General features: G+C 36.0%; 2 protein-coding genes across 2 annotated transcripts; both read left to right on the top strand.

The window, feature by feature from the left end:
• The first annotated feature begins 5662 nt into the window (after positions 1-5662).
• On the top strand, positions 5663-6392 carry LOC113277972. Its single transcript, XM_026526925.1, has 2 exons — positions 5663-5745; positions 5848-6392. Exons 1-2 carry the CDS (start codon positions 5709-5711, stop codon positions 6156-6158), a joined length of 348 nt encoding a protein of 115 aa, XP_026382710.1. The 5' UTR covers positions 5663-5708; the 3' UTR covers positions 6159-6392.
• A 6671-nt stretch (positions 6393-13063) lies between these two features.
• LOC113277973 lies at positions 13064-13959 on the top strand. The gene is made up of 2 exons (XM_026526926.1): positions 13064-13224; positions 13313-13959. Exons 1-2 carry the CDS (start codon positions 13188-13190, stop codon positions 13642-13644), a joined length of 369 nt encoding a protein of 122 aa, XP_026382711.1. The 5' UTR covers positions 13064-13187; the 3' UTR covers positions 13645-13959.
• Positions 13960-18253: the final 4294 nt, after the last annotated feature.

Here is an 18253-nt window from a genome sequence, read left to right on the forward strand (position 1 = left end):
CCCAAATTTTTTTTCCATGTTTCTCTTGTTTCCTTTTTCTTCCAATTCCTCTATTATCCTATCCATCTCCAACTCCCACACTATCAATTGTCTGGCATTCATTTTTTCGGTGTCTGCATTTAGAATCTTATTCTTGTCATAGTCTGAAACAAATTTTTCTTGAGTTAGTCGATGTTTTTCATCTCCTTAGTCAAGAAATTGCGATCTACAACTCTTTGTTTTTCGACGATCTTCTGATGCTCTATCAAAGTTTCAACAGTAATACTACCTCCTTTACTTGCTTCTCCTTCTTGGGAAGCTTTTCTCGCTGCTCTTGCATGATTTCTTCCTAATAATTTTCTCTTAATTGCAGTATTGACATTCAAGTTGGATTTGTTGTTTCTGGTGGTTTCTGGTGAAGAAAATGGATTATCTGAAGGGGGATGAGATGGTTGTGAAGCTGGCGTTGAAGGTGAATAAATGTATGGTGAACTTGCAGGTACATTCTGCATGTTTTCTAACACTTCTAGATTATATTTAGGCAACACTTTCAAAATATGATAACAACTTACATAAGAAAAATTTATCCCATGTTTATGGTGCCAATCAGTTCGGCACTTTCGTTCGACATCAACATCGACAAGACCGCTCTCTCGACCACGAGCAGCTTGCATTAGAGCAGCGATATACAAGGCAACTTGGGCGTTGATTGTAACAAAGCGACCGGACAATCCATTTTGATGTTCATAGTTTTGTTTCGAAAGTTAGAAAATATGTTATCCCACAAATTGGTAGGTTGTTGACTGGCACCATCGACACTATCTTGTGTAAAGAACACATAGTTTCTGCAAATGCTTTCATCTTCGGTTACGGTAAATTTTGGACCCCTAAGCTTCTTCTTTTGTTGTTTATAATGAGTATTAGATTGAGACATATTAAAGAAATTGTACAATACAAGTGAATGAAATAGTTAGATAATGAAATTTGTTTTAGATTAACAAATGTGAAGAGTAGAGAAGAGAAGGTGTGAGTTAAAATGGTAGAGGAATATGGTATTTATATGGGGGAAAAATTATGGCCGTTGGATCAGATTATATTCAGCGGTGCAAACTAAACCGCCCGGTCTTATAAAACCCGGTAGCGGTGCAGTAAACAAACTTGACCTGGCCTGGCTAAGTGGCAAAGTTTGCCAGTTTCCCCCCTCCATAGTGGTGCTTAAATGGCAAACTCTTTGGTTTGCCACACCCATAGGAAGGGGCCTTAGGAGGACATCACACTAAGCTAAGGGATTTGTTACACAGTATAATCAAACCCAATGCTACTCTTTCCACGAACGATTTTTTGGGGACCATGGTTTTTTGGCGAGGACCATAATTTTATTTTGGGTAAGACATTAGAAGTAAATCTAGGTCATCCCTTATCTAGATATTTATATTAATATCTAAATTATCCTCCTAATTAATTTTGAGTAATGATTAATTAGTGTTAATAATAGTTAGTGTAATGATTAAGTTAAAGATAATTAGTGATATTAAAAAATCAGATGATTTTTTTTTTTAAAAAGAAGTAGAATTATTGAGAGAGTAAAGTTAAAGAAGATGAAGAAGGAAAACATGAAAAACGATGGATTTTACCAACCACAATCGGAGGAAGAATATTTGGGTACCCAGGTATGCTTCGAACTTAGATAATGTTAGTTGAACTGCTCCAAATTTTCAAAAAAATGTAAATTTTTAGAGTATATTTGGGCTTGTTCGATTACCTTATGTGAAGAACTGGTTATCGAACTCATCTGAAAGTGTAGTTCGGTTACTTTTTCCAAACACGCAGGTTACCGAACTCGCTCTTTAATGGAGGTTTTTAGTCGTTCGGTTAACAGATATGTTACGGAACTTTGTTTATAGGATTTACAGAGTCATGTTCGGTTGGTTCGAATACTTTAACGTAACAAAATATCTAACCGAACTCCACATGTATGCAATTAGTGAAGAGTTCGGTTTGTCAATTTTTTTTTCCAACTAACCGAACTTGTGGGACAAGTTCGGTTAAATCATAACTCAACATAGTGGGAAAATAACACAGTTCGGTTACATTGGTTTTTTTTTTTTTTTCTTGTATTATGGGTAGAGTTCGGTTACTAACTAGTTTAGAATTTTTTGCAAACCAACCGAACGGAGTGGGAAAAGTTCGGTTGAATGAGAACTCAACATAGTGGGAAAAATAACACAGTTCTATTACATTGGATTTTATTTTTGTAATATGGGTGGAGTTCGGTTACTAGATAGTTTTAGAAATTTTTGCGAACCAAACGAACTCGTAGTTCAGTAACCTAGTTTTAAATCCTATTGAACCGCACTGTTCTTCGTGTTCTTCCTTTCAGGAAGTTCGGTTAAGAAACTCGGATTTTTGTGAAACGCGTCCTAACCGAACAAAGCACTGTAACTTCCATATGAACCCTATTTTGATGATATCTATTCAATTAAAAGTAATGGGGAAGAAGAGAAGAACATGAGAAAAGAATAATTTTCAATCGAACGAGGAACGTCAAGGAAAGAGAGAAGAAAAAGAGAATAATTTTTTTTTCGAAACTAAAAAATTTCGATTCCTCTCCTATTTTTATTTTTGATTTTGATTTTGATAATGTTAGATGTATATGATTAGATTTATATAGTTATTAGGTTAGTTCTAATTTAAATTAAAGTAAGGGGTAAATGTGTATTTACCTAACTTTAGGACACTCCTTATAAGTATAGGGAGGTTGGCCTAATAAGACCATGGTCCCCCAAAAAAAACCATGGTCCCTAAAAAATCATTCCTTTCCACACTCACATTTCCTCACTGCAACAATTATTAGGAATGATTTTTTAAGGATCATGGTTTTTTCACATACCAGCAACTGGAGGAGTCAACCGCTTACACTGAAAAATGGTAAAATGAGCAAACTTTGAGGTCGTGAGGACCATGGACTAATTTAGTCTCCATACCCAGTTCAAGCATCCGTCATTTACTAAGAACCTCCACAGTGTGTGGTGTATGCTAAATTGCTATACATACACTTGTTCACCACAATGGGTGTTTAGTCATAGACAGCGGGGTTTAAAATCCATCCTCATGCATGGCGGCCTTGTCAAAGTTCAAAAACTGATAGCTGGTCTCATGTCAAGCAGGTTCTTAAATCAATTGAAAAATCCTTCCATTGTGAAAACCAGTCTCATGGATTAATTAGTGCTGTTGAGTTTGTGTTATGTTTTTTTTTTTACTTTTTTTTGCCATTATAATGGCGTTAGTTACCCATGAAAATACAGAAAATTAGCAACCAAAAAGAACTCTGTGTATTTCAGCGGTAGGGGCAAAAAAAAAGAAAAAAAGAAAAAGAACTCTCGCTTGAGAAATAATTAATTTCTTAGCTGGTGAAATGGTTCCGTACGTACATGTAGCACAGAGATAGGCTATAACGTGCAGAGCTGTAGAGTTGAAGTTCCGTGTTCTAGTGCACATGAAAATACGGAGATCAATAACAAAAATCTAGAGCGAGAAGTGTTATATATCCATGAGCAGCACTTCAGGTTCTGAATCCGGTGATTTAGTTGCTCCTTTAGTTGATTTGTTTAGCTCCCCATTTCTACAAGTATTGTTTGCTGTTAATGTTAAACGGTGATGCATAGCATAGGTCCACCAAACAACTCCCAAGTTTACCCCTCTCCCTAGACCTTTCTGATTTTTTTTTTTTCTTTCACAAGTATTAAAGCAGGTTACAGGTGTTTGGTGGCTGACTTGCTGCTAGTTATGGGTTCGATTGATGTGGTATCTATCTATCTTTCCCATGCGAAACCTAATGATAAAGAATGAGGGTGTTATCGAAGTACCTTCTGGGTAGGTGATAGGGGAAATGGAAATCACAGAGATCTTAAATTAAATGGTTTTGTACGAAAACATAAAGAGATCATCTATAACGTGTAAAGCGAGTGTGGGTTTTGTCCTCATTTTTGATGAAAGCTTAAAATGGCAATGAAGATATGAATAAATTCACACTAAAATCTTTCCTTTTTTTTTTTTAGGTAATTTGCGTTATCTCCCTTGACGAAGATTATAATTTGAGTTACCTCCCTACAGAAATTAACTTAGCAAAACCTTCTTTCGTCATATTTTTCGTTAAAAATCAGTTAGCTGACTCATCAAAATTGTACGCGTGGCATTTTTTTTATATTTTTAGTAAATTACCGAAAATGTCTTCGTCTTCTTCCGAGTATTTCTTTGTCCTTCGTTACGGTCAAACAAAGAAAGAGAAAGGGAAATACCAAAACCTAAATTTTCTAATACGCTAGACTAGTTTAATTTGCTTCTAATTGGTGGCTGTGATGTTTTGTTCTTACATTAAGCACCGATTTTTTTCACAGTTGTGCTTTGTGTTTGTCGAATCGAGATCAATCCAAGAGGGATGTGATGCTCCTTGTCTAATCAGATAGAAATTAGGATCTGATTTTGGCTTTGCTATTGTTGTGTTTTGTGCATCCTGATGTTCAAATTTTTGTTGGTTAAATAATGTATTTTTTTTGCAAATCCCAATTGTCAGTTTAATGGGTTTTAAATTAAGGAATATGAGGAAAATTATCAAAGTTTCCTCTGCAATTAGGTTACTGTGACCTTGAACTAATATAGAGAAGAGATGAGTTTCAAGTACTTAAAATCAAGAGAAGCAAAATGAAACAGGTAATTTATTTTTTTCATTACCGACCTCTGTACTCTCTAATGGCATCTTCCGACGATCTTTTCCATCTCTCTCTATACTCAAGGTAATAATACCAAAATCCTCAATTATGCCAATACAAGTATTTTGTGTTTCCAATTAGCTTAATTTAACTTTCTTTTGGAATTTTGGAGGGTTTATTCGGAGTTAAGATTAAAATAGAATCAACTACCGTGTGGCTTTTATGAATCAATTTCTTTATAAATTTATTAAGTTTATGGAATTATTTGGTTTTGGGTGACCAATCTCACAAGAAGAGCATTCAGAACTACGGAATGGATATGCTTGAATTTTGTGGAGATTTCAAAACCCCTACTGCACCAGTTTAGGTGACGGTCAAATGTGGGAGTTCAAAGTTAGCCTTTGGATTTTAAGAAGGTGAAATGTTGAAGTAGTGTTAATCTTGAATTGCAAGTTTGTGTCACTTTTTTAGAAAAAAAAATAATCAGTTGCAGGTTTAATGGAAAAGAACAACCAAAACAGACAGTGTGGAGAAGAAAGGACCGGTCCGTGATTGTAAATCTCCACCATCGGTTTTCTTTGACTTTAGATACCATCTTTATATTAAATTAATATCGGGGGTATTTTAGGTATCACAGTTGACACATGTATAATTTTTCCACGCGTACAATTTTGCTGAGTCAGCTAACTGATCTTGGACGGAATATATGACGAAAGGAGGTTTTGCTAAGTTAATTTTTGTATGAGAGGTAACTCAAATTATAATCTTCATCAAGGGAGGTATTGCAAATTACCCCCCTTTTTTTTCTTTTTTTTTTTCCTGCCTTGACCGAAGCTAAGTTCCCTCCTAACTTTGTAATTAACTGTAATAACCATTACCCTCGTAATTAATTAACTCAACAATTATCTCCTTTCTTCTTCTATAAATATCTCCACCCCCAATTCTCTCATCTCCACACAGCCAAAACAAAGAAAAAGAAAGTTTCTATCTAGGGTTTCTGAATATCCACCCACCATTCTAATGGCTTCCAACAAAATCCACCCCTTGAGGCAATCAGGTATACTCAAATTTTCTATAATTTTCAATTATAATTTATATCTGATTGTTATTATTTTTAACATGGATTGATTTTGTATGCTCATGTGTTTTGATTATTCAGCTATGGAAGCTGGAAATCCTGGCAAATATTATATCAATCCTTCTGAGAAACTGATTAGCAAAGCATCTCATTGGAAATTTGTAGAACATGAAGATGGGATTGAGTTGATTTTCAATGAGGCTGCTTTTGAGGGTGTTCTTCTTTTTGGCAAAAGATACAACAATCAGGCTATTGGCGATTATGAAAACAAGGATGACGAGTGCAGTTTCATAATGAATACTGATTATCTTGATGCTAGGAAAATTGATTATGAGCTTATGGGTGACATTTCAAAGTTTTACATTCCAAAAATCAAAGTTGGAGAAAATTAGAAGTTCAAATCCTTCCTTAATTTTAGCATACCGGCAGAAGAAGAATTCAATTCCTTTGCAAGGCGTAAAAAGAAGGGACGATAAACTAAACCGATGAAGAAATTCCCCTAAGAATTTTTTTCCTTGAAAACATTCTACTGATTTTTTGCTGCCTTCACACCCCATATATCTTAGTTAGTGAGACGAGAAGGGCCAACCCACTTTCAACTTTTTAATAAAACACTGTTTAGCATCTATGTTTGATATAGGAGGCTGTTGGAGGAAACATGAGGCATTCCAAAAGCCATGAAATGTCTGGTTTCCAAAGGAATGAATGGATGGTAACAATATCAAATTGTTGGCACATCAACCACTTGAATTTAGCCACCAATCGTGGCATGGACGTGCCAACTCAATACCTTGACCACACCACACTTCATTTGATGATGAAATAATCTGTTCTTGCACAATTTGAATTACTCGGGGTAGTGATAAAGATTAACCAAAACTAGAGTAGTCAATGACTCACAAAAGAGATAGGCCCAACTACACGAAAGCATTCCGGCAAGCAAACTATTCAGTACAATTAGGGGTGAGCATAAAAACCGGAACCGCGGATTTAACCCGTATCCGTCCGCAAAATTGCGGATTTCACCCAAACCGCAAGACGTATGGACCGGACACGGGTGGGATTCTCAAATCCGCATGCGGTGCGGATGCGGTTGTGGTTGTCATTTGAAAACCGCGGATTACCGCAACCGTAGAAAGAAGCAAAGTTTTCTTACCTGAGTATGAACCTAGGCCCAAAGAGAAAGAAGTAGGGGTGAGCATAAAAACCGGAACCGCGGATTTAACCCGTATCCGTCCGCAAAATTGCGGATTTCACCCAAATCGCAAGACGTATGAACCGGACACGGGTGGGATTCTCAAATCCGCATGCGGTGCGGATGCGGTTGCGGTTGTCATTTGAAAACCGCGGATTACCGCAACCGTAGAAAGAAGCAAAGTTTTCTTACCTGAGTATGAACCTAGGCCCAAAGAGAAAGAAGTGAAGTTATTTGATCACTTAGTTAACTAAATGAATTTAGGCCCAAAGAGAAAGAAATAAAGTCCTTAAAACACTAACTGAATTTAGGCCCAACAAATAGAATCAAAACTAAGTTAACTAACTGAATACAATCAAAACTAAGTTAAGACACTAACTGAATTTAGGCCCAACAAGTACAATCAAAACTAGGTCAAATCCGCAGTTAATCCGCAACCGGCCCGTACAATCCGCGGATCCGCAAAGGTTAAATCCGCGGGTGATTGGGCCGGTCACGGTTCAATTTTGCAAATCCGCAACTTTGACGGTTCGGTTACGGGTGACCCCTAATCCGCAACCGTCCGTCCGTTACACACCCCTAGAAAGAAGTGAAGTTCTTTGATCACTTAGTTAACTAAATGAATTTAGGCCCAAAGAGAAAGAAATAAAGTCCTTAAAACACTAACTGAATTTAGGCCAACAAATAGAATCAAAACTAAGTTAACTAACTGAATACAATCAAAACTAAGTTAAGACACTAACTGAATTTAGGCCCAACAAGTACAATCAAAACTAGGTCAAATCCGCAGTTAATCCGCAACCGGCCCGTACAATCCGCGGATCCGCAAAGGTTAAATCCGCGGGTGATTGGGCCGGTCACGGTTCAATTTTACAAATCCGCAACTTTGACGGTTCGGTTACGGGTGACCCCTAATCCGCAACCGTCCGTCCGTTACACACCCCTAAGTACAATTAAACTAACCGCATAAAATGAGAGGTGAATACTGGCACCAAATACTATTAGTTAACACTAATCACATGCTAATTAACTGTAATAACCACTACTAATCAACTCAACAAAATATCTTTTGCCCCTCTCTTCCTCTATAAATATCTCCAACCCCATTCTCTCATTTCAACACTCACACAACCTAAAAAGAAAAACAAAGTTTCTATCTAGGGTTTCTGAATCACAACCAATCACTCTAATGGTTCCAAAATCCACATCTTCAGGCAATCAGGTATATACATATTTTCTAGACTTTTCAGTTATCAATTTTATTTTCTGATTATTATTATTTTTAACATGGATTGATTTTGTATGCTCATGTGTTTTGATTCTGCAGCCATGGAAGCTGGAACTCCTGGCAAATATTATATCAATCCTTATCCGAAACTGATGAGTAGAGCATCTCATTGGAGGGTTGTAGAACATGAAGATGGTGTTGAGCTTACATTCAATAAGGGTGCTTTTGATGGTTTTCTTTATGTAAAAGGATACAACAACCAGGCTGTTGGTGATCGTGAAAACAAGGATGATGACTTTAGTTACATAGTGAATACTGATTTTCTTAATCATAGGGAAGTGAAGGCTGAGAAGAAAGACGGGCACGTCAACATATTTCTTTCCCAAAATCAAGTGTGAGATTAAAGATGCCGTTAACATTCCTAAGGTGATGAAAATAAGAACAAAAAAGAAGAACAAGAACAAGATGGTTTTTAGAAGAAGAATTAATGTTGGAGTTGAGGCTAAGTAGTGGTACTAGTACTAGTAGTAAGAGAAATGGAAGGTGCATGGGTTCTCTTTAGCTTTTATGGTGGTTTTTCTATGGTTTCTGGTTTTAATTTCTAGCTAGGTTTTTTTTTTCTTCAGATCTGTTATGTTGAGATTGGTATTTTGAATCATCAGTGGGTTTAATGAGAATCAACGTATGTAACTGATGTAATCCTTTCATTGTGAAAAAAATCTCATGGATTAATTAGTTTTCTGTTTTTTTTTTTGATTGAAGTTAAAACTTCAAAGTTCAAACTAAGAAATCATTATAATGGCGTTACCCATGAAAATACAGAAAATTAGCAACCAAAAAGCTAGATTTGAGAAGAGTGATGTGCAATGTCTGTGTATTTCAGCGATAGAGGCAAAAAAAGAACAAAAGAACTCTTGTGAAATAATTTATTAATTGGTGAAAATTCATGGAAAAGAGTAAATGGTTCCGTACATACGTCCATGAATTACAGAGATCAGCTATAACATGTAGGTAGAAGAGAGTAGAGTTAAGGTTTTGTTTTGAAGTGCACCTGTTTTTCTCTGACCGAAAAGTAAAGCAAGACATAGGAGTATGAAAAGTTTGGATACCTATTATTGCTGGATTTGGACAGCTTACACTTGCTAGAAGTTTTTGTTGTGCAAAAAAAACGCTCTAGCTTATATATATATCCATGAGCACCACTTGAGAATTATCACCTTCAGCAAGTGATGCATTTCACCGGTGTTTTGAGCATTTTGAATTTGTTTGCCGGTGTTTAAATTTTAAACGGTGATGCACAGGGCCAAGAAATTTGAATGTGCATGGAGGTCCAGCAGCAATTCCCAGTAATCCCTCTCTCTTCTGATTTATTCATAGAAGTAGTAAAATAGGTTATAGTATAGCCTTAGGTGTTATGAGATAGCTGTTTTGGTGGTTTGACTTGTTGCTAGGTACTATGGGTTCGATTGATGTGGTATCTTTTCCATACGAAGATTTGAAGTATCTTTCCCATATGGTTTTGTACGAAAACATAGAGAGGTGAGCTATAATGTGTAAAGCCAGGGTTGGTTTTGCCTTGATAGAGTGTATCTGTGTTCTGTAAAATTAGCTTTGTTGTCCTCATTTTCGATGAAAGCTTAAAATGGCAATCTCAACTCTCAAGATATGAATCAAATTCACACTAAAACCAGGTTTTTGTTGCCTTGACACCTCCCTCCTATCTTTCAATTGTTTCATCATATGGATTCATTTTTTGTTTGAAAATGTATCGATGATCATACTTGAGCTCCATGTAGCTTATGGGCTTTAATTTTTTAAGTTTGGGCCTGACCATCTTCAGGTGGTAAGAAGAGCCGGATGTACCTGTTGCACGGAGGACTAAAAACAGCATACATACACTAACAAATGTGAAACGAAAATATCAACAATCTTCATCTTAATTACACAGCGGCCTTAGTTGACACAGAAATTTCTCTTAAAAAAAATGTAGGGATTCAAATATTCGTATAAAAGTTAAATGCAAAGGAAACACAAGTATATATATATATATATATATATGAGCTGAATCTAAAGTGAGGCAGTCCCGAGCTATCGATCTAATCCCCATTTGGACGAGTTAAACATCAAATATGCCTCATATTATCATAGAGTTGTCAACTAACATGTGGATGCCAAGGCGTGCGCTATAGCGGAACCCTTGAGCGCATTGATCGTCATCATTGATTCTAGGAATGTATTAGTGGCTACAGATAAAATAAACGTGTCAAGTGAGAAAAGCAGGAGCACTTGATACATCCTACTATTACATACACTGAAAGACTAATAGCCTAGAACATTCCCTCTCCCCGGATTACATTGAATCAGTAACCCTAATTAATCAACTCAACAGAATATCTTTTGCCTCTTTATTCCTATATAACTATTAACCCCATCCTCTCATTTCCACACTCACACCACACAACTAAAAAGAAAATAGAAGAGAGTTTCTTAGGTTTCTGAATCTCCACCCACCACTACAATGGCTTCCAAAATCCACATCTTCAGGCAATTAGGTATACTATCTAGATTTTGCAATTAAATCTTTTATTTTCTGAAAATTAAGTAGCAACGTTTTTCAATATGGATTTTGCATGCTTATTTACTTATGTGTTTGATTCTGCAGCTATGAAAGCTGGAACCCCTGGCAAATATTACATCAATCCATCTCCGAAACTGATGAGTGGAGCATCTCAATGGAGGGTTGTAGAGCATGAAGATGGTATTGAGACGATATTCAACAAGGGTGCTTTTGATGATGTTACTATCTTCATAAAAGGATAATATAACCAGGCTATTGGTGATTGTGAAAACAAGGATGACGATTACAGTTACATAGTCAATACTGATCATCTTAATCATAGGGAAGCCAAGGCTGAGAAGACTAAAGACGGAGATGCAGTATTTTACTTTCCAAAACGATCAAAAGTGAAGATAATAAGAAGAACTTATGTTGTTGCAGTTCAGGCTGAGTAGTGGTACTAGTACAAGTAGTTAGAGAAATGGAATGGTGGGTTACTGCTGGTGTTTATGAAAAATTTCTTTCTAGTCTTTTCTTTTTTTTTTTCTGTTTTTTCTAGTGTTTCTGGTTTCAGTTTCTAGAGGTGTTTTGAGAGTTGAGAATGGTATTTTGAAGATCATCAGTGAGTTTAATGAGAATCATTTAACTGATGTAATTCCTTTTCTACTGTTAAAAAAATTTCTCATGGATTAATTAGTAGTTTTGATTTTTGTGTTATGGTTTTGGCCTTTGTTGATTCAAAGTTCAAGGAATAATTATAATGGTGTTGGCCATGGAAACACTGAAATTACCAACTTGACAAGTCTGTTGCTGTGTGTTTTAGTGATAGGGGCAAAAGAGCAATATTTTATTTGGTTTCGTACGCCCATGAAATACAGAGATCAGTGATAATCTGTAGACAGTAGAGTAGAGTACTGTACACTAAAGGTTTTGTTTTGTAGTGCAATTAGTGGATTGCCCGTGCCATAATGGCACGGGGGCAAAAGCAGTGCTGTGATCTAATGCCTTCATTGGTGTGTCGGAGTTAACATCCACCTGTTTGTGATGGATATCTTTGCCAAGGCAAGCTACCAAATTTCTTTTTGTAATTTTGACATGCTATTTTTACGGTGGCAGTGGTGATTGTGTTGGTGGCGGTGGAAAGCCAACATAGGTGTACCTTTGCCATTCTATAAGGCAGAATGGCAGATGTCACTCTACTTCCTTGTAGTTTTTTGTCTTCGTCATTTGAGTTGTAAAACGCATGTTATCTTGTCGAATATTGTTAGAGCAGTAAACAATGAAAATTTTTAGCCGAAATTTTATTGACTCATAATTATTTTTACAACAGTAGTGCATGATGAATGATACAACCATGAAAAGATTTGATGTATTGGCTTGGTGGAAACAAAATGAAAAGTGGTATCTTAGGCTGGGTTTAATGAGAATCATGTATAATTGCCTTTTGTGTTATGGTGTTGGTCTTTTCTATATTCGCCTTTGTTGATTCAAAGCCTCAAGGAAATCATTTTAATGGTGTAGGCCATGAAAACACTGAAATTATCCCTAGATTTAGTGTGTGTTTTAGTGATAGGGGCAAAAACGAAATATTCTTTTTGGTTTAGTGACAAAAAAGAAAAGAGTAAATGGTTCCGTACGCCCATGAAATACAGAGACCAGCTATAACAGCAGTGCAGTACTCACAGTAGGATAGAGTAAAGGTTTTGTTTTGTAGTGCAATGGTAAATTCTAAAGAGATAAAGGTCACACAGTAAAAGTAAAGGTTAGCACAAAGTAGAGATTATATATAAGTTTGAATCCCAAAATTACGATTACTTGACTAGGCCAACTCAATCTTGCAAACCGTGAATATCCAACATATAAGCTCTTTGAATTAGTTTTTGGAAAGAAATTCCCTGGCATTTTTATTTTATTTCTCTAATCATCTTTTGGAAGCGATCAAACTCAATTAATGTTTCCTTTGGCACCTAGTAATTATATGCACTTCTAATAAGAAAATTGCACCAAAAGTGCTATTCGTTGGTTGTTGAATGTGTAGTAAATCTTTGTACGTGCTTCTCATCGTATCCATTTTCCGGTACAAAAGAAAACTCAATTTTTCATCTTGGTTGTTTTCATATTAACACGCACCATGATCAGCACAATCACTCCCCTCCCCAATACATGACATGAAAAATAAAACAAACTGCATGGAGGAGATAAACCTCAAAATATGCCTCATACAGCTGTTCCAACTAAAAATCTAGAAGATTCCTCCCCCGAATTCCTACTAATTACATGGTTAACTGTAAGAGCCACTACTAATTAAATCAACAAATATCTCCTGCCTCTCTATAAATAGTAATACCTACCACAACCCTATTCTCTCTCATTTCCACACTCACCCAACCTAAAAGAAAAACAAAGTTTCCAGGGTTTCTGAATCTCCACCCACCACTCTAATGGCTTCCAACAAAATCCACATCTTCAGGAAATCAGGTATATACATTTTTTTTTCTAGGCTGTTTAATTATCATGTTTTTTTTCTTTTCTGATTATTCTTAACATGATGTGTTTGATTGTGCAGCCATGGAACCCCTGGGAAGTATTATATCAATCCGTACGTCTGAGAAACTGATGAGCAAAGCATCTGATTGGAAAGTTGTAGAACATGAAGATGCTATTGAGATGATTTTCAATCAGGATGTTTTTGGGGATAATCCTATTGCTGGCAAATTCTACAATTATCAGGCTATTGGTGATTCTGAAAATAAGGATGACGACTACAGTTACATAGTGAACACTGATTTTCTTAATTTCAAGGAAGCGGATGGCGACTTCAAAAATGGTATTTCAAAGATTTACTTTCCTAAAATCAAAGCCCAAGATCATAAGATTGTTGGAGTTCAGGCTAAGTAAAGAAGAATTAATGTTGTTGAACTTCGGGCTAAGTAGTACAAGTACTACTAGTAACAGAAACAGAAGGTGGGTTCTCTTGGTTTTCTATGAAAATTTCTTCCAGTCTTTTTTATTTTTTCTTGGGTTTCTGGTTTTAACTTCTAGGGGGGTTTTCAGATCTGTAAAATTTGATGAGATTTGTATTTGGATCATCAGGGGGGTTTAATGAGAATCAACACATGTAACTGATGTAATCCCAAAAAATTGTGACTAGGCATGTGCCAACTCACTCTTGCGACATAAAGAATTCATATCTAGCATTTGTGAACCCCCTAATTAATCTTTTGGAAGCCTTCAAATTTATGTTGCAGGACAATTGAGTTTGAGCAGACGGTTCTTCGAAGATTAATCCCCTTTGTAAGCTTAGGTTTGCACTTAATCCGATAACTTAAATCCAGAATTGCAAACAATCTACTAGTTTCAAATCATGCTCTAAATAACTGGCAGCACGAGTAAGTATCACCATAAGCCAGTAATCTTAAAAAACTACCAGCTTAATTACTCGAAATAGTGACCAAAGACTTCTGTATAGCAGATGTCCCATAATTCTTCCCACTTACCAATTTCCCCTATTTTCAAATCCTTGTCTTCTTGAACCTTTGCCAGAATATGTGCAGCTTCATTTCTTTCACCATTATTCACCATTGCATCGAAATACGAAACACCAAAATTTCCCCTATTTACAGAAACATACACCTCTCTGTCCCCAACTTCTATTAATGAAATCACAAACTTTTTGAGATGGGCAGTAGAGATAGAAACGAGAAACGTTATACTTCTTCGCAAGTTGTACCCCTAAAGCAATCCCTTCCAACTGTAGAAAAAATGGTGAGACACACTTTCCCTTTAATATTATTAACCTTGGACCTAGCAATTGGTCTTTGACAATTATCCCGTATAATAGCCCCGCAACCAGAATTCCCATCCTCGCTAAAAACTCCGTCAGTAAAAATATCAAACAGTATTTTTGCAGCTTTCACTTCGGATATAAGTTCAGCATCGTACTCCCCATATATCCAAACACAAACTCAACCAACGAGATTTTGATTGAACCCAGATTTGTTCATCCTCACCAACTGTGTAACTATCTTCATCAGAACTATCTTGCAATTGATTTTCAGCGGCATTTGGATCTAGCTCGTCCGTGTAAGTCATATATGCTCATATTAGCTTCCTCCTCCATTAAGATTCCTTAGCACAAAGTCTCGGATGTAGAATGTAATTCTCTACAATGCCAGAGGCCTTCTTATATAGGCTTCAATAATTCCTTATACAACTAGTACTAGGAAAGGAAACTCATTCTAAACATATTCGAACTTGGAAAAGGAAATAATCTAAATTTAGAAATCAAACCCAAAATAAGAATGCTGTAATCTGCCAAGTTCCTAGTAGATATGGCGAGTTGGAAGAACCGGACATTTGGTTTCATGGTAACTATTTGTTTGTGTAAAAATGCCTCTTGTTTTCTCACAGTAAAAGTAAAGCAGCAGCACGAATTAGACGGCTGACGGTCTCACTGTTTTATGCGGCCCAGGGGCTCCTTTTGAATCTACTTTTTGTGGCTTCTATCAATTGGAAAGGTAAATCTAAACGTGTCAAGTAACAAATGCCGGAGCACTCGATTGATCCTGCTATCACATACACAGGATATCCTAGCTACCCCCAATATCTTTCTTCCTCTGTAAATATAAATATCACAATCCCATTCTACCATTTCTCTCCACACTCACTGAACCAGAAATGAAAGAAGAAAACCCACTCTAATGGCTTCCAAGAAAACCCACCTCTTCAGAGAATCAGGTATACACATAATTTCTAAACTTGGCAAATAAAACTTTTATGCTTCTGATTAATTATATTTCACATTTTGTATGCTCATGTGTTTAATTGATTTTGCAGCTGTTGAAGCTGGAACCCCTGGTGATTATTACATCAATCCGTCTAAGAAACTGATGACCAAAACATGTGACTGGAGAGTTGTAGAACATGAAGATGGTATTGAGACGATTACCAACAGGGCTGCTTTTAAGGGTGTTTCTATTTTTATAAGATTCTCGAAGAATCGGGCAACTGGTGATTGTGAAAACAAGGATGACTACTTGAGTTACATAGTGAATACTGAATTTCTGAATGTGAAGGATATGAAGGGGGAGACTAAAGATGGAGTTACAAGAATTTACTATCCTAAAATCAAAGTTGAAGACAATAAGAAGAAGTATCCTAAAATCAAAGAAGAAGTATGTTGTTGGAGCTGAGGTCGGAGTTTAGTTTCTAGCTAGGGTATTTTGGGAGGTATGTTGAGATTGGTGTAATGATGAATATCAGCATATAACTGGTGTAATCCTTTCATTTTTGCATCGAAAGAATCTCATGGTTTAATTAGTACTATTCATTTTTATCTTTGAAATTATTTGCCTCTGTTGATTCAAGTATAGAACTTGAAAGTTCAAGCAAACAATTATAGTTATGGTGTTGCCCAGTAAAATATAGTCATTAGCAAAAATCTAGATTGAGAAATACTTTGTGTTAGTGAAACATACTTTGTCCATGAAAACACAGAAATGAGCTGTATTCTGTAAATAAAACAGCTTTTGTTGTCCTCCTCATTTTGGATGAAAGCTTAAAACGGCAAATCCCAAAGAGACAAATTTCACAGTAAAAATAAAATCCCCAAAATTTATTTACTTGACTAGTTGACTGGGCCAACTCACTCTTGTGAATCCATTACTTATTTGAACACACGAGTAGAAGATTTCAGATTTCACAGTAAATATAAAATCCCCAAAATTTATTTACTTGACTAGTTGATTGTTGCAGGAGTTTACAGTGTTTGAGGCAAATTTTTTTTTTCATTTATGGACAACTATATGCAAGAATTATGATTTTAGGCATACTAAAAACTTTCAAGACATACAAAATAGTTTTCCCATTCTAGGTGACCTTATAAGGGTGTCTATTGGGTAGTTCAATTACCTATATATCCTTGAACCTAAAATCAAAAAATAAACTATCCTAAACATCTCTTCTTCTTCCTCCAGCTAAACCACCTTCCTTTTCTCTCAGATTTTTTTTCATCACTGTAATTAATTATCGATTCGTGAAAAATCGATCATCGGTTAAATTGAACTATATAATGGATCGTACAAAGAAAAAAGCAAACGTCAGGTGTTCTAAATCCTCTTCCAATCCATGAATTAAAGAAGAAGAACCAATTGAAGATGAAGGTGTAAAAACTATAATTGAACCGGAAATTGAATCGGAAATTCAACCATTTGAAGCTCCAAATACTGAAATGAGGATAAGAAGGTATTCCTTACAAACCCAATCTTTTATTTGTTGTTTTTCATGGATTGAATGGGTTAAATTGCTAAAAATTTAGGGTTTTTGACGGTTAGCGGGTTCGGTTGATAATTGAGTTGAGTTTTGAGCTGAATTGCTCTTGAAATTTCACCCTGAAAGTGTTTATGAACCGTTCGGCTAAACCGTAAATGTCAATTTTTAGCCGAACCCCAAAATGTGTATTGAATACGTCCCAGAACAGTGTCAGGTTCGGCTAATACCTTGCAAATCTTCCCGACCGAACCTGAGAAGTGAAATTTACCCCAGATGGTTGTCAGGTTCGGCTGACTCGATTAGATCACTTTCAAGTCGAACCTCTCTCTGTAAACACTTCGAAAATATTGATTTGCAGGCTCTAGGTTCGGCTAGCTCGTGTTTTTGAGTTATCAGCTGAACCTTCTCTTTGCACACTCAAGTTTTTCGATCTTGTTTTGGCCATAACTTTTTCGTCCGATGTCGGAATGACCTCATTCTTTTTGCGTTGTGTTTGTCTTTTCATTATCTTGAAGTTGAAGATAAGATATAATTGATTTTGATGAGTTTAATATGGACCTTGGTATTCTCCATCATTAGACTTCACTTTCTTAACACTTTTAGTAATTTCCACTTTTTTTGTTTGGTTCATCCTATGAAAAGGATGCACAATAGAAAACATATGTAATAAAAAGCCTTACCCCTAAATGTGTATGAATTTAAGTGTTTCATGGAAAATCAATATCATGTTCGGCTGATGTGATTTTTTGAATATGAGCCGAACTTGGAAAAATATATAGTTCGCCTGATACGATATTTAGAGTGAGAACCGAACCTAACTCTCAGGAATAAGTTCGGCTTGTTATTAGACTTTAATATAAGCCGAGCTAGGATCTTGCAAATAGGTTGGAAGTTGGAAAATGAAGGTTCGGCGTATAACATTAACAAATTCAGCTAGCCAAACTGTTCATCAATTTAGTGGGTTCGGCTTATATTTTTAAGCCGAACATAGTCCTGGTTAGCCGAACCATGATGAAAAATACAATTTTTTGATGATTTCAAGCTACAAAATGAGATTAAACATAAAATAGAAGTGTGCATGTCTGTTAGAAGCATTGGGTTCCTTTTATCTATGTATTCATCATATGGATTTGGCTCATAAAAATTATCATCTTGAGTTTGAGTTTGAGTCTGTGTAAAATCATTCTCACAATCTAAGAAATCAGCCATTTCTGGATCATTGTTGTAGTTGATATGT

This window comes from Papaver somniferum, chromosome 5 (assembly GCF_003573695.1).
Source record: "Papaver somniferum cultivar HN1 chromosome 5, ASM357369v1, whole genome shotgun sequence".
NCBI lineage: Eukaryota > Viridiplantae > Streptophyta > Magnoliopsida > Ranunculales > Papaveraceae > Papaver > Papaver somniferum.

Coding starts and splice junctions, on each gene's coding strand:
- LOC113277972 (XM_026526925.1), top strand. CDS start 5,709: ATGGCTTCCAACAAAATCCACCCCTTGAGGCAATCAG. Junction 5,746..5,847: donor CCACCCCTTGAGGCAATCAG/GTATACTCAAAT, acceptor TTGATTATTCAG/CTATGGAAGCTGGAAATCCT.
- LOC113277973 (XM_026526926.1), top strand. CDS start 13,188: ATGGCTTCCAACAAAATCCACATCTTCAGGAAATCAG. Junction 13,225..13,312: donor CCACATCTTCAGGAAATCAG/GTATATACATTT, acceptor TTGATTGTGCAG/CCATGGAACCCCTGGGAAGT.